The 16,109-nt window shown below is 49.5% G+C and overlaps 1 protein-coding gene across 3 annotated transcripts in view; it reads left to right on the plus strand.

Annotated features, from left to right (window-relative positions):
• LOC146009833 (uncharacterized) overlaps window positions 1–16,109 on the plus strand; it is a 72,520-nt gene that overhangs the window by 42,577 nt on the left and 13,834 nt on the right. For all 3 annotated transcript variants that reach the window (XM_083150359.1, XM_083150361.1, XM_083150358.1), the window contains one exon: window positions 11,520–11,613. In XM_083150359.1, the coding sequence (XP_083006485.1) occupies window positions 11,520–11,613 (94 nt within the window). The remainder of the gene's footprint in view (window positions 1–11,519; window positions 11,614–16,109) is intronic.

Consider the following 16,109-nt stretch of genomic DNA (forward strand, 5'->3'; position numbering starts at 1 on the left):
TTACAGGGTATACGCTGACTAGCTGTGAGTGGCTTATGGTGCCGGGATAGTAATCACACCGCCGTCTATCTCCCTAACAATGTTGTATTGGGCTCTCTGTACACTACGTTACATTACAGGGTATACGCTGACTAGCTATGAGTGGCTTATGGTGCCGGGATAGTACTCACGCCGCCGTCTATCTCCCTAACAGTGTTGTATTGGGCTCTCTGTACACTGTGTTACATTACAGGATATACGCTGACTAGCTGTGAGCGGCTTATGGTGCCGGGATAGTACTCACACCGCCGTGTATCTCCCTAACAGTGTTGTATTGGGCTCTCTGTATACTGCGTTACATTACAGGGTATACGCTGACTAGCTGTGAGCGGCTTATGGTGCCGGGATAGTACTCACACCGCCGTCTATCTCCCTAACAGTGTTGTATTGGGCTCTCTGTACATTGCGTTACATTACAGGGTATACGCTGACTAGCTGTGAGTGGCTTATGGTGCCGGGATAGTACTCACACCGCCGTGTATCTCCCTAACAATGTTGTATTGGGCTCTCTGTACACTGCGTTACATTACAGGGTATACGCTGACTAGCTGTGAGCAGCTTATGGTGCCGGGATAGTAATCACGCCGCCGTCTATCTCCCTAACAGTGTTGTATTGGGCTCTCTGTACACTACGTTACATTACAGGGTATACGCTGACAAGCTGTGAGCGGCTTATGGTCCGGGATAGTACTCACACCGCCGTGTATCTCCCTAACAGTGTTGTATTGGGCTCTCTGTACATTGCGTTACATTACAGGGTATACGCTGACTAGCTGTGAGCGGCTTATGGTGCTGGGATAGTACTCACACCGCCGTGTATCTCCCTAACAGTGTTGTATTGGGCTCTCTGTATACTGCGTTACATTACAGGGTATACGCTGACTAGCTGTGAGCGGCTTATGGTGCCGGGATAGTACTCACACCGCCGTCTATCTCCCTAACAGTGTTGTATTGGGCTCTCTGTATACTGCGTTACATTACAGGGTATACGCTGACTAGCTGTGAGCGGCTTATTTTGCCGGGATAGTAATCACACCGCCGTGTATCTCCCTAACAGTGTATTATCGGGCTCTCTGTACACTGCGTTACATTACAGGGTATACGCTGACTAGCTGTGAGCGGCTTATGGTGCCGGGATAGTACTCACACCGCCGTCTATCTCCCTAACAGTGTTGTATTGGGCTCTCTGTATACTGCGTTACATTACAGGGTATACGCTGACTAGCTGTGAGCGGCTTATGGTGCCGGGATAGTAATCACACCGCCGTGTATCTCCCTAACAGTGTTGTATTGGGCTCTCTGTACACTGCGTAACATTACAGGGTATACGCTGACTAGCTGTGAGTGGCTTATGGTGCTGGGATAGTAATCACACCGCCGTCTATCTCCCTAACAGTGTTGTATTGGGCTCTCTGTACACTGCGGTACATTACAGGGTATACGCTGACTAGCTGTGAGCGGCTTATGGTGCTGGGATAGTACTCACACCGCCGTCTATCTCCCTAACAGTGTTGTATTGGGCTCTCTGTACACTGCGTTACATTACAGGGTATACGCTGACTAGCTGTGAGCGGCTTATGGTGCTGGGATAGTACTCACACCGCCGTCTATCTCCCTAACAGTGTTGTATTGGGCTCTCTGTACACTGCGTTACATTACAGGATATACGCTGACTAGCTGTGAGCGGCTTATGGTGCCGGGATAGTACTCACACCGCCGTCTATCTCCCTAACAGTGTTGTATTGGGCTCTCTGTACACTGCGTTACATTACAGGGTATACGCTGACTAGCTGTGAGCGGCTTATGGTGCCGGGATAGTACTCACACCGCCGTGTATCTCCCTAACAGTGTTGTATTAGGCTCTCTGTACACTGCGTTACATTACAGGGTATACGCTGACTAGCTGTGAGCGGCTTATGGTGCCGGGATAGTAATCACACCGCCGTGTATCTCCCTAACAGTGTTGTATCGGGCTCTCTGTACACTGCGTTACATTACACGGTATTATACCAGTGTCCCGTTTGCATCAGCGACCAGAGATGGTGGCTGATGAAAATGTCATAATGCCGGGAGAAGAGGCGCAGGGGAAGTCGCTGGTCGGAGGAGCGCGCACCCGCTGATTTATCGCTGGTGCACACTCCAATCACTGATTTCCCAGCAATATTTGCAATAATCGCCCCCGTGTGTACGCACCTTAAGTGTCTTAATACACTGTGGCCCTGACGTCTCCCGAAGAATAAAACGAGATTTGTGTCTTGTTAAATCTGTTTCTTTGAGGACGTCGGGGGCCACAGGGATCCCTCCCTGCCGCACCTGTATCAGTTGTTTTGAAGTTATTAGTTCCTCTGTTGAGGGAACTCGCATATGTTATGGTGTGTACACACGGGAGCAATATTAGGTAAAATCGCTGGGAATATGGTCGCTGAGCGACCATATTGCCAGTGATTTGGAGCGCGCTCCCGTGTGCACTCCCTGCTGGTCGCTGGAGCATGCTCCTGCGACCAGCGTCTTTCCCCGGCGATCGCTGTGCTGGGAGGTCAGCGCCGGGGAGATCAGCATTGATCTCCCCAACCCCGTGCCGCTGCTCCCTCCCTCCTCCCTTCAAAGTGACAGCAGCAGCGTCTGCTGCTGCTGCGCTCCCCCTCCGCCCCGTAGCAGTGTCTCCTTTTCATCGCTGATGAAAAGGAGACACTGAGCAATATGATTGCTGGCAATATATCGCTAGCAATCCTATTGCACCGTGTGTACACAGCATTAGAATGTGTTTCTGTATGGTGCTTCTCTTCCTGAACTGCCTGGCCTGGAGGCGGGATAGAGGAGGGGAGGAGCCTAGCTGTCTGGCCTGGAGGAGGGGAGGAGCCTTGCTGTCTGGGAGCAGCAAGATGTTTAACCTCATGGGGGCTGGAATGGTCGCTCTCCCGCTCAATACCCAGCATTAGCCCTGTGGCCCCTGACGTCCTCAAAGAAAGAGATTTAACAGGTAAGACATAAATCTCGTTATCCTGTGTTATCCTCAGCTCATCTTAGTCCAGGCTGTGTCCTGTGTATCCAGTAACTGCTCAGCGTCCGCAGAATGACAATATATTGGGGGTAGTAGTGCTCCATGGACTGTGTCCTGTGTATCCAGTAACTGCTCAGCGTCCGCAGAATGACAGTATATTGGGGGTAGTAGTCCTCCATGGACTGTGTCCTATGCATCCAGTAACTGCTCAGCATGCACAGAATGACAGTATATTGGGGGTAGTAGTCCTCCATGGACTGTGTCCTGTGCATCCAGTAACTGCTCAGCGTCCGCAGACTGACAGTATATTGGGGGTAGTAGTCCTCCATGGGCTGTGTCCTGTGTATCCAGTAACTGCTCAGCATGCACAGATTGACAGTATATTGGGGGTAGTAGTCCTCCATGGACTGTGTCCTATGTATCCAGTTACTGCTCAGCGTGCGCAGACTGACAGTATATTGGGGGTAGTAGTCCTGCATGGGCTGTGTCCTGTGTATCCAGTAACTGCTCAGCGTCCGCAGAATGACAGTATATTGGGGGTAGTAGTCCTCCATGGACTGTGTCCTATGCATCCAGTAACTGCTCAGCATGCACAGATTGACAGTATATTGGGGGTAGTAGTCCTCCATGGGCTGTGTCCTGTGTATCCAGTAACTGCTCAGCGTGCGCAGAATGACAGTATATTGGGGGTAGTAGTCCTCCATGGACTGTGTCCTGTGTATCCAGTAACTGCTCAGCTTGCGCAGACTGACAGTATATTGGGGGTAGTAGTCCTCCATGGACTGTGTCCTGTGTATCCAGTAACTGCTCAGCGTGCGCAGAATGACAGTATATTGGGGGTAGTAGTCCTCCATGGGCTGTGTCCTATGCATCCAGTAACTGCTCAGCATGCACAGACTGACAGTATATTGGGGGTAGTAGTCCTCCATGGGCTGTGTCCTGTGTATCCAGTAACTGCTCAGTGTGCGCAGACTGACAGTATATTGGGGGTAGTAGTCCTCCATGGGCTGTGTCCTGTGTATCCAGTAACTGCTCAGCGTGCGCAGACTGACAGTATATTGGGGGTAGTAGTCCTCCATGGGCTGTGTCCTATGCATCCAGTAACTGCTCAGCATGCACAGACTGACAGTATATTGGGGGTAGTAGTCCTCCATGGACTGTCCTGTGTAGCCAGTAACTGCTCAGCGTCCGCAGAATGACAGTATATTGGGGGTAGTAGTCCTCCATGGACTGTGTCCTGTGCATCCAGTAACTGCTCAGCATGCGCAGACTGACAGTATATTGGGGGTAGTAGTCCTCCATGGGCTGTGTCCTGTGTATCCAGTAACTGCTCAGTGTGCGCAGACTGACAGTATATTGGGGGTAGTAGTCCTCCATGGGCTGTGTCCTGTGTATCCAGTAACTGCTCAGCGTCCGCAGAATGACAGTATATTGGGGGTAGTAGTCCTCCATGGACTGTGTCCTGTGTATCCAGTTACTGCACAGTGTCCGCAGACTGACAGTATATTGGGGGTAGTAGTCCTCCATGGGCTGTGTCCTGTGTATCCAGTAACTGCTCAGTGTGCGCAGACTGACAGTATATTGGGGGTAGTAGTCCTCCATGGGCTGTGTCCTGTGTATCCAGTAACTGCTCAGTGTGCGCAGACTGACAGTATATTGGGGGTAGTAGTCCTCCATGGGCTGTGTCCTGTGTATCCAGTAACTGCTCAGCGTGCGCAGACTGACAGTATATTGGGGGTAGTAGTCCTCCATGGGCTGTGTCCTATGCATCCAGTAACTGCTCAGCATGCACAGACTGACAGTATATTGGGGGTAGTAGTCCTCCATGGACTGTCCTGTGTAGCCAGTAACTGCTCAGCGTCCGCAGAATGACAGTATATTGGGGGTAGTAGTCCTCCATGGACTGTGTCCTGTGCATCCAGTAACTGCTCAGCATGCACAGAATGACAGTATATTGGGGGTAGTAGTTCTCCATGGACTGTGTCCTGTGTATCCAGTAACTGCTCAGCGTGCGCAGACTGACAGTATATTGGGGGTAGTAGTCCTGCATGGACTGTGTCCTGTGTATCCAGTAACTGCACAGTGTCCGCAGACTGACAGTATATTGGGGGTAGTAGTCCTCCATGGACTGTGTCATGTACATCCAGTAACTGCTCAGCATGCACAGACTGACAGTATATTGGGGGTAGTAGTCCGCCATGGACCGTGTCCTGTGTATCCAGTAACTGCTCAGCGTCCGCAGACTAACAGTATATTGGGGGTAGTAGTCCTCCATGGGCTGTGTCCTGTGTATCCAGTAACTGCTCAGCTTGCGCAGACTGACAGTATATTGGGGGTAGTAGTCCTGCATGGACTCTGTCCTGTGTATCCAGTAACTGCTTAGTGTTCGCAGACTGACAGTATATTGGGGGTAGTAGTTCTCCATGGACTGTGTCCTGTGTATCCAGTAACTGCTCAGCGTGCGCAGACTGACAGTATATTGGGGGTAGTAGTCCTGCATGGACTGTGTCCTGTGCATCCAGTAACTGCTCAGCGTGCGCAGACTGACAGTATTTTGGGGGTAGTAGTCCTCCATGGACTGTGTCCTGTGCATCCAGTAACTGCTCAGCGTGCACAGAATGACAGTATATTGGAGGTAGTAGTCCTCCATGGGCTGTGTCCTGTGCATCCAGTAACTGCTCAGCGTGCGCAGACTGACAGTATATTGGGGGTAGTAGTCCTCCATGGGCTGTGTCCTGTGTATCCAGTTACTGCTCAGCGTGCGCAGACTGACAGTATATTGGGGGTAGTAGTCCTCCATGGACTGTGTCCTGTGCATCCAGTAACTGCTCAGCGTGCGCAGACTGACAGTATATTGGGGGTAGTAGTCCTCCATGGGCTGTGTCCTGTGTATCCAGTAACTGCTCAGTGTCCGCAGACTGACAGTATATTGGGGGTAGTAGTCCTCCATGGGCTGTGTCCTGTGTATCCAGTAACTGCTCAGCGTGCGCAGACTGACAGTATATTGGGGGTAGTAGTCCTCCATGGACTGTGTACTGTGTATCCAGTAACTGCTTAGCGTTCGCAGACTGACAGTATATTGGGGGTAGTAGTCCTCCATGGGCTGTATCCTGTGTATCCAGTAACTGCTCAGCGTGCGCAGACTGACAGTATATTGGGGGTAGTAGTCCTGCATGGGCTGTGTCCTGTGTATCCAGTAACTGCTCAGTGTTTGCAGACTGACAGTATATTGGGGGTAGTAGTCCTCCATGGGCTGTATCCAGTTACTGCACAGTGTCCGCAGACTGACAGTATATTGGGGGTAGTAGTCCTCCATGGACTGTGTCCTGTGTATCCAGTAACTGCTCAGCGTCCGCAGACTGACAGTATATTGGGGGTAGTAGTCCTGCATGGGCTGTGTCCTGTGTATCCAGTAACTGCTCAGTGTTTGCAGACTGACAGTATATTGGGGGTAGTAGTCCTCCATGGGCTGTGTCCTGTGTATCCAGTTACTGCACAGTGTCCGCAGACTGACAGTATATTGGGGGTAGTAGTCCTGCATGGACTCTGTCCTGTGTATCCAGTAACTGCTCAGCGTGCGCAGACTGACAGTATATTGGGGGTAGTAGTCCTCCATGGACTGTGTCCTATGTATCCAGTAACTGCTCAGCGTCCGCAGAATGACAGTATATTGGGGGTAGTAGTCCTGCATGGACTGTGTCCTGTGTATCCAGTAACTGCTCAGCGTGCGCAGACTGACAGTATATTGGGGGTAGTAGTCCTCCATGGACTGTGTCCTGTGTATCCAGTAACTGCTCAGCGTCCGCAGAATGACAGTATATTGGGGGTAGTAGTCCTGCATGGACTGTGTCCTGTGTATCCAGTAACTGCTCAGCGTGCGCAGACTGACAGTATATTGGGGGTAGTAGTTCTCCATGGACTGTGTCCTGTGTATCCAGTAACTGCTCAGCGTGCGCAGACTGACAGTATATTGGGGGTAGTAGTCCTCCATGGGCTGTGTCCTGTGTAGCCAGTAACTGCTCAGCGTCCGCAGAATGACAGTATATTGGGGGTAGTAGTTCTCCTTGGGCTGTGTCCTGTGTATCCAGTAACTGCTCAGTGTCCGCAGACTGACAGTATATTGGGGGTAGTAGTCCTCCATGGGCTGTGTCCTGTGTATCCAGTAACTGCCCAGCGTGCGCAGACTGACAGTATATTGGGGGTAGTAGTCCTCCATGGACTGTGTACTGTGTATCCAGTAACTGCTTAGCGTTCGCAGACTGACAGTATATTGGGGGTAGTAGTCCTCCATGGGCTGTATCCTGTGTATCCAGTAACTGCTCAGCGTGCGCAGACTGACAGTATATTGGGGGTAGTAGTCCTGCATGGGCTGTGTCCTGTGTATCCAGTAACTGCTCAGTGTTTGCAGACTGACAGTATATTGGGGGTAGTAGTCCTCCATGGGCTGTATCCAGTTACTGCACAGTGTCCGCAGACTGACAGTATATTGGGGGTAGTAGTCCTCCATGGACTGTGTCCTGTGTATCCAGTAACTGCTCAGCGTCCGCAGACTGACAGTATATTGGGGGTAGTAGTCCTGCATGGGCTGTGTCCTGTGTATCCAGTAACTGCTCAGTGTTTGCAGACTGACAGTATATTGGGGGTAGTAGTCCTCCATGGGCTGTGTCCTGTGTATCCAGTTACTGCACAGTGTCCGCAGACTGACAGTATATTGGGGGTAGTAGTCCTGCATGGACTCTGTCCTGTGTATCCAGTAACTGCTCAGCGTGCGCAGACTGACAGTATATTGGGGGTAGTAGTCCTCCATGGACTGTGTCCTATGTATCCAGTAACTGCTCAGCGTCCGCAGAATGACAGTATATTGGGGGTAGTAGTCCTGCATGGACTGTGTCCTGTGTATCCAGTAACTGCTCAGCGTGCGCAGACTGACAGTATATTGGGGGTAGTAGTCCTCCATGGACTGTGTCCTGTGTATCCAGTAACTGCTCAGCGTCCGCAGAATGACAGTATATTGGGGGTAGTAGTCCTGCATGGACTGTGTCCTGTGTATCCAGTAACTGCTCAGCGTGCGCAGACTGACAGTATATTGGGGGTAGTAGTTCTCCATGGACTGTGTCCTGTGTATCCAGTAACTGCTCAGCGTGCGCAGACTGACAGTATATTGGGGGTAGTAGTCCTCCATGGGCTGTGTCCTGTGTAGCCAGTAACTGCTCAGCGTCCGCAGAATGACAGTATATTGGGGGTAGTAGTTCTCCATGGGCTGTGTCCTGTGTATCCAGTAACTGCTCAGCGTGCGCAGACTGACAGTATATTGGGGGTAGTAGTCCTGCATGGACTGTGTCCTGTGTATCCAGTAACTGCTCAGCGTCCGCAGAATGACAGTATATTGGGGGTAGTAGTCCTCCATGGACTGTGTCCTGTGTATCCAGTAACTGCTCAGCATGCGCAGACTGACAGTATATTGGGGGTAGTAGTCCTCCATGGGCTGTGTCCTGTGTATCCAGTAACTGCTTAGTGTTCGCAGACTGACAGTATATTGGGGGTAGTAGTTCTCCATGGACTGTGTCCTGTGTATCCAGTAACTGCTCAGCGTGCGCAGACTGACAGTATATTGGGGGTAGTAGTCCTCCATGGACTGTGTCCTGTGCATCCAGTAACTGCTCAGCGTGCGCAGACTGACAGTATATTGGGGGTAGTAGTCCTGCATGGACTCTGTCCTGTGTATCCAGTAACTGCTTAGTGTTCGCAGACTGACAGTATATTGGGGGTAGTAGTCCTCCATGGACTGTGTCCTGTGTATCCAGTAACTGCTCAGCGTGCACAGAATGACAGTATATTGGGGGTAGTAGTCCTCCATGGGCTGTGTCCTGTGCATCCAGTAACTGCTCAGCGTGCGCAGACTGACAGTATATTGGGGGTAGTAGTCCTCCATGGACTGTGTCCTGTGTATCCAGTAACTGCTTAGTGTTCGCAGACTGACAGTATATTGGGGGTAGTAGTTCTCCATGGGCTGTGTACTGTGTATCCAGTAACTGCTCAGCGTGCACAGAATGACAGTATATTGGGGGTAGTAGTCCTCCATGGGCTGTGTCCTGTGCATCCAGTAACTGCTCAGCGTGCGCAGACTGACAGTATATTGGGGGTAGTAGTCCTCCATGGGCTGTGTACTGTGTATCCAGTAACTGCTTAGCGTTCGCAGACTGACAGTATATTGGGGGTAGTAGTCCTCCATGGGCTGTGTCCTGTGCATCCAGTAACTGCTCAGCATGCACAGAATGACAGTATATTGGGGGTAGTAGTCCTCCATGGGCTGTGTCCTGTGTATCCAGTAACTGCTCAGCGTGCGCAGACTGACAGTATATTGGGGGTAGTAGTCCTGCATGGGCTGTGTCCTGTGTATCCAGTAACTGCTCAGTGTTTGCAGACTGACAGTATATTGGGGGTAGTAGTCCTCCATGGGCTGTGTCCTGTGTATCCAGTTACTGCACAGTGTCCGCAGACTGACAGTATATTGGGGGTAGTAGTCTTCCATGGACTGTGTCCTGTGTATCCAGTAACTGCTCAGCGTCCGCAGACTGACAGTATATTGGGGGTAGTAGTTCTCCATGGGCTGTGTCCTGTGTATTCAGTAACTACTCAGCGTCCGCAGACTGACAGTATATTGGGGGTAGTAGTCCTCCATGGGCTGTGTCCTGTGTATCCAGTAACTGCTCAGCGTGCGCAGACTGACAGTATATTGGGGGTAGTAGTCCTGCATGGGCTGTGTCCTGTGTATCCAGTAACTGCTCAGTGTTTGCAGACTGACAGTATATTGGGGGTAGTAGTCCTCCATGGGCTGTGTCCTGTGTATCCAGTAACTGCTCAGTGTGCGCAGACTGACAGTATATTGGGGGTAGTAGTCCTCCATGGGCTGTGTCCTGTGTATCCAGTTACTGCACAGTGTCCGCAGACTGACAGTATATTGGGGGTAGTAGTCCTCCATGGACTGTGTCCTGTGTATCCAGTAACTGCTCAGTGTCCGCAGACTGACAGTATATTGGGGGTAGTAGTTCTCCATGGGCTGTGTCCTGTGTATCCAGTAACTGCTCAGCGTCCGCAGACTGACAGTATATTGGGGGTAGTAGTCCTCCATGGGCTGTGTCCTGTGTATCCAGTAACTGCTCAGCGTGCGCAGACTGACAGTATATTGGGGGTAGTAGTCCTGCATGGGCTGTGTCCTGTGTATCCAGTAACTGCTCAGTGTTTGCAGACTGACAGTATATTGGGGGTAGTAGTCCTCCATGGACTGTGTCCTGTGTATCCAGTAACTGGTCAGCGTGCGCAGACTGACAGTATATTGGGGGTAGTAGTCCTCCATGGACTGTGTCTTGTGTATCCAGTAACTGCTCAGTGTCCGCAGTCTGACAGTATATTGGGGGTAGTAGTCCTCCATGGACTGAGTCCTGTGTATCCAGTAACTGCTCAGTGTCCGCAGTCTGACAGTATATTGGGGGTAGTAGTCCTCCATGGACTGAGTCCTGTGTACGCAGTAACTGCTCAGTGTCCGCAGACTGACAGTATATTGGGGGTAGTAGTCCTCCATGGGCTGTGTCCTGTGTATCCAGTAACTGCTCAGTGTTTGCAGACTGACAGTATATTGGGGGTAGTAGTCCTCCATGGGCTGTGTCCTGTGTATCCAGTAACTGCTCAGTGTTTGCAGACTGACAGTATATTGGGGGTAGTAGTCCTCCATGGGCTGTGTCCTGTGTATCCAGTAACTGCTCAGTGTCCGGAGACTGACAGTATATTGGGGGTAGTAGTCCTCCATGGGCTGTGTACTGTGTATCCAGTAACTGCTCAGCGTGCGCAGACTGACAGTATATTGGGGGTAGTAGTCCTCCATGGGCTGTGTCCTCTGTATCCAGTAACTGCTCAGTGTCCGCAGACTGACAATACTGACAGTATATTGGGGGTAGTAGTCCTCCATGGACTGAGTCCTGTGTACGCAGTAACTGCTTAGTGTTCGCAGACTGACAGTATATTGGGGGTAGTAGTCCTCCATGGCCTGTGTACTGTGTATCCAGTAACTGCTCAGTGTCCGCAGACTGACATTATATTGGGGGTAGTAGTCCTCCATGGACTGAGTCCTGTGTACGCAGTAACTGCTCAGCGTCCGCAGACTGACAGTATATTGGGGGTAGTAGTCCTCCATGGCCTGTGTACTGTGTATCCAGTAACTGCTCAGTGTGCGCAGTCTGACAGTATATTGGGGGTAGTAGTCCTCCATGGCCTGTGTACTGTGTATCCAGTAACTGCTCAGTGTGCGCAGACTGACAGTATATTGGGGGTAGTAGTCCTCCATGGACTGTGTCCTGTGTATCCAGTAACTGCTCAGTGTGCGCAGACTGACAGTATATTGGGGGTAGTAGTCCTCCATGGCCTGTGTACTGTATGTGTCCTCTGAGACTGATTGTTGTTTTATCATTTTGTGGCTTTTTAGGGTGAAGATGTAACTGACCTAAAGAGGGAGGAGACCGATGTGAGGGGTGAGCAGCAGTGTAGGGAGCAGGCGATCCCTACAGATACCAGCGCAGGTGAGTACAGTCTCACATTCTCCTGTATATGGGGATTACTGTGTTAATGTCCCCGAGGTGCGGTCAGTGCTCTGTCACCCTATAGATTGGCGCATGCAGTGCAATTTCCGATCGGTCCGTCAGAGCATATCCGGTTATTGTGCCGGTGTTCTCGATAATCTGCCGATATTTCCACTGATTTATCCACATCCAAATAGGGATGGCCATCGACTATCGATGTTCCCAAAACATCGATGGTTGTGGACATTGTGCTCAATGTTTTGGGCATCGATAGACAAGGGTCGAATAGTTTTATGCCATCGATGGATTTTTTACCCTGCTGGCCGGCTGCCCGGCTATACCACCCTCTCCGAGTCCTAGACTGTCTCTGACTCACTCTGAACTTAACGAACTGATGTATGATATCATGCGGCGCAATGGCACTACCTTCCTTTCATGCTACTCCAGTGGGTAAGCCCACCCTGCAGTCTCCAACCAATCAGCTTATATGCGCTGGGCACATGCACACTCTGCATTGGTCTAGATGGACAGAGGGGAGTGGTTACTCCTCTGAGCCATAGCCCACCTGGGAGGCAGGTACCTCCCAGGTGCCGGTGGGTGTGGCTAGGGGGAAGGTTTCCCTCCAAAACATATTTCTAGGAGCCTGCAAGGGGACCAGCTGAACACCTCTAGCCCAGAGGTGAGCTCCAGAGATGGGCAGCCCTGATCCGCTGCCCGCCGACGGAGAGCCCCATGGAGCTCCAGGGAACCACTCAGCTTGTTAGAAAGCTGATGTTCTCTGCTACCTTCCCCGCAGCTCCCAGCTTGCAGGCTATCTGGGAAAGTATTCCGTCTTTGGGATAGAGACTGGGAGGAACCCAGCAGCCCACACAGGACTCTGGATTCCCCTGGGGCACTACCACTACACAACACTGTAAGTGCATTTATTATATATATATATATCTATTAGGGCGGAGTGAAAAAAATGAAATTAAGAAATTCAGTATCGGCAAGTGTGGAAAAGTTGTGACTTGACCTGAATAAGAAACGTGCAAAAGCTTTTTGATCTGAGTCAACATCTTCTGTTCTGGCAAGAGGCCTAAAGTTTCACTTTTTTGGTGAAAATAACGAAAACTATGAAGATGCTCCGATCTAGTTATAATTATGTCAGGATGTCTTAGAGTGGTTTATTAATATACTTTAGCTTTGTAATAAACAGTACGAGCTTGTCCTAGTGCAAAGTGACTGACTGGCGGGAGAAAAAATCCCTAATAATTGACCCATTTCATGGTCACAATTGTGAATATTGTGTGTTTTCTCCTGAACGTGTTTATAATAGAAGAAGCTAAATGGAATTTCGGTGACACTGTGTGAAATATAACACTGCATAATAGCCCTTAATCAGACCTGATCGCAGTACAAATTTGTTCTCAAAATGGGCAAAACAAATGCTGCATTGCAGGTGGGGCAGATGTAACGTGCTGAGAGAGTTAAATTTGGGTGGGGTGTGTAAAAAATAATGTGAAAATAATGCAGCCGGTATTTACCTTGCACAGAAACAAAATAACTCACACAAATCTAAAGGTGGCCATACATCTACAGATCGATTGTCAGATCTGGCCGGTTGGAACAAACAGCTGGTAATATCTGAATGACAGTTTTTCAGCATTTCAAAGCAAATGGTCAACTGTCATTTGCTCTCATCTTTTACCAGGATTTTGTTCCAACCAGACAGATCGGACAATAAATCTGTAGATGTATGGCCCCCTTAACTCTCTCTGCACATGTTACATCTGCCCCACCTGCAGTCCAGCATTTTTTTGGCCATTTTGAGAACACATTTGTACTGCAATCAGGTCTGATTAAGGGCCACTATGCAGTGTTATATTTCACACAGTGTCACTGAAATACATGAAATTGGATTTATGCTGCTCTCTTTGCAGTGCATATACAAAGATAGACAATCCTGTGTATATAAATAAGAAATAACTGTTGCAGTCTTATTGAAAAACAGTAACTGTTACAATAAGTTTTACAAGTAACAGTGTGAACTGTCTAATGTATCATTTTACATATCACTTCTGTTTATTGACAGAAAAACAGTGTTGCATCCCCTATACTGGGAACATGAATGGGCTGCATTACAGCATATAATTATGTCAAAGATAAGCCAATATATTAACTGTTAAATACATTGAAGTGTATTATGATGTAATAAATTGTAACATTGCAGCAGGGCCCTCCTACCTCCAAGTCTGTCTGTTGTTACCCAGTTTGTTTTATCACTGTCTTCTATTGTAAAGCGCAACGGAATCTGCCGCGCTATATAAGAAACTGTAACGGAATCTGCTGCGCTATATAAGACGCTGTAACGGAATCTGCTGCGCTATATAAGACACTGTAACGGAATATGCTGCGCTATATAAGACGCTGTAACGGAATCTGCTGCGCTATATAAGAAACTGTAACGGAATCTGCTGCGCTATATAAGACACTGTAACGGAATCTGCTGCGCTATATAAGACACTGTAACGGAATCTGCTGCCCTATATAAGACCCTATAACGGAATCTGCTGCGCTATATAAGAAACTGTAACGGAATCTGCTGCGCTATATAAGACACTGTAACGGAATCTGCTGCCCTATATAAGACCCTATAACGGAATCTGCTGCGCTATATAAGAAACTGTAACGGAATCTGCTGCGCTATATAAGACACTGTAATGGAATCTGCTGCGCTATATAAGACACTGTAATGGAATCTGCTGCGCTATATAAAGATGCTGTAACGGAATCTGCTGCGCTATATAAGACGCTGTAACGGAATCTGCTGCGCTATATAAGACGCTGTAACGGAATCTGCTGCGCTATATAAGACGCTGTAACGGAATCTGCTGCGCTATATAAGAACCTGTAATGGAATTTGCTGCGCTATATAAGACACTGTAACGGAATCTGCTGCGCTATATAAGACGCTGTAACGGAATCTGCTGCGCTATATAAGACGCTGTAATGGAATCTGCTGCGCTATATAAGACGCTGTAACGGAATCTGCTGCGCTATATAAGACGCTGTAACGGAATCTGCTGCTCTGTATAAGACGCTGTAACGGAATCTGCTGCTCTATATAAGACGCTGTAACGGAATCTGCTGCGCTATATAAATCACTGTAACGGAATCTGCTGCGCTATATAAGACGCTGTAACGGAATCTGCTGCTCTATATAAGACGCTGTAACGGAATCTGCTGCGCTATATAAGACGCTGTAACGGAATCTGCTGCGCTATATAAGACGCTGTAACGGAATATGCTGCGCTATATAAGACGCTGTAATGGAATCTGCTGCGCTATATAAGACACTGTAACGGAATCTGCTGCACTATATAAGACGCTGTAACGGAATCTGCTGCACTATATAAGACGCTGTAACGGAATCTGCTGCACTATATAAGACGCTGTAACGGAATATGCTGCGCTATATAAGACGCTGTAACGGAATATGCTGCTCTGTATAAGACGCTGTAACGGAATCTGCTGCTCTATATAAGACGCTGTAACGGAATCTGCTGCTCTATATAAGACACTGTAACGGAATCTGCTGCGCTATATAAGACACTGTAACGTAATCTGCTGCGCTATATAAGACACTGTAACGGAATCTGCTGCGCTATATAAGACGCTGTAATGGAATCTGCTGCGCTATATAAGATGCTGTAACGGGGACTTCCGCTTCCGGGTTGGATGGAGTCACAGCTCCGTCCTTGAGCTCCGTACCATCCGCCCGCATCCACCACTATTAAAAGGCTCCTGGAGCTTCTACGGTCCCCGACCCTGCTCACATACCTCTCGGAACAGGAGGTGAACTCAGATGGAGCGAGACCCGGCTCCCCAGACCTCCCAGACGCCGCTTCAGCCGCGCGCTGATAGAAGGAGAACGGCGGGCAATATGGCGCCGGATGACGCCGGTGAATCACAACTCCCAGCTTCAAAGAAACCTTCGGCTAAAGGTATTTCTCCGGGGGGACTTGACAGACAGGGGCTGGATACGCCTGTCACATACAGGGAGGTAGTAGAGGCCATCACAGCAACGATGGCCCCCCTCCTAGCCAGAGCAGTAGATGACATAACTACGCAGATACAGCAGCTCTCCCAGAGAGTCTCAGTCACTGAAAATCAAATAGGATCCATTGCCCATAGCATGGCTAATGCGCAGCAGGACATTATAAAAATGTCTAAAGAAAATTATCAGCTGTGGAACAGAGTCGAGGAACTCGAGAACAGGTCCCGCAGAAATAATTTAAGATTGGTCGGTCTGCCCGAATCTCTAAAAGGCCCTGAGCTGGCCCGTTTTGTTAAAATCACCCTGCCCTCGCTACTAGGCATAGAAGCGATTTGCCAAGACCTCGTGATAGAGAGGGTACACAGGGTGGGACCGGCACCCACGCCCAACAGACCACGTCCCCGAGTTACACTCTTTAAATGCTTAAACTATCTACATAAAGCAGAAATCTGGTCCG

The sequence above is a fragment of the Crinia signifera genome, chromosome 6 (genome assembly GCF_055691185.1).
Source record: "Crinia signifera chromosome 6, ASM5569118v1, whole genome shotgun sequence".
In the NCBI taxonomy this organism is placed as follows: domain Eukaryota; kingdom Metazoa; phylum Chordata; class Amphibia; order Anura; family Myobatrachidae; genus Crinia; species Crinia signifera.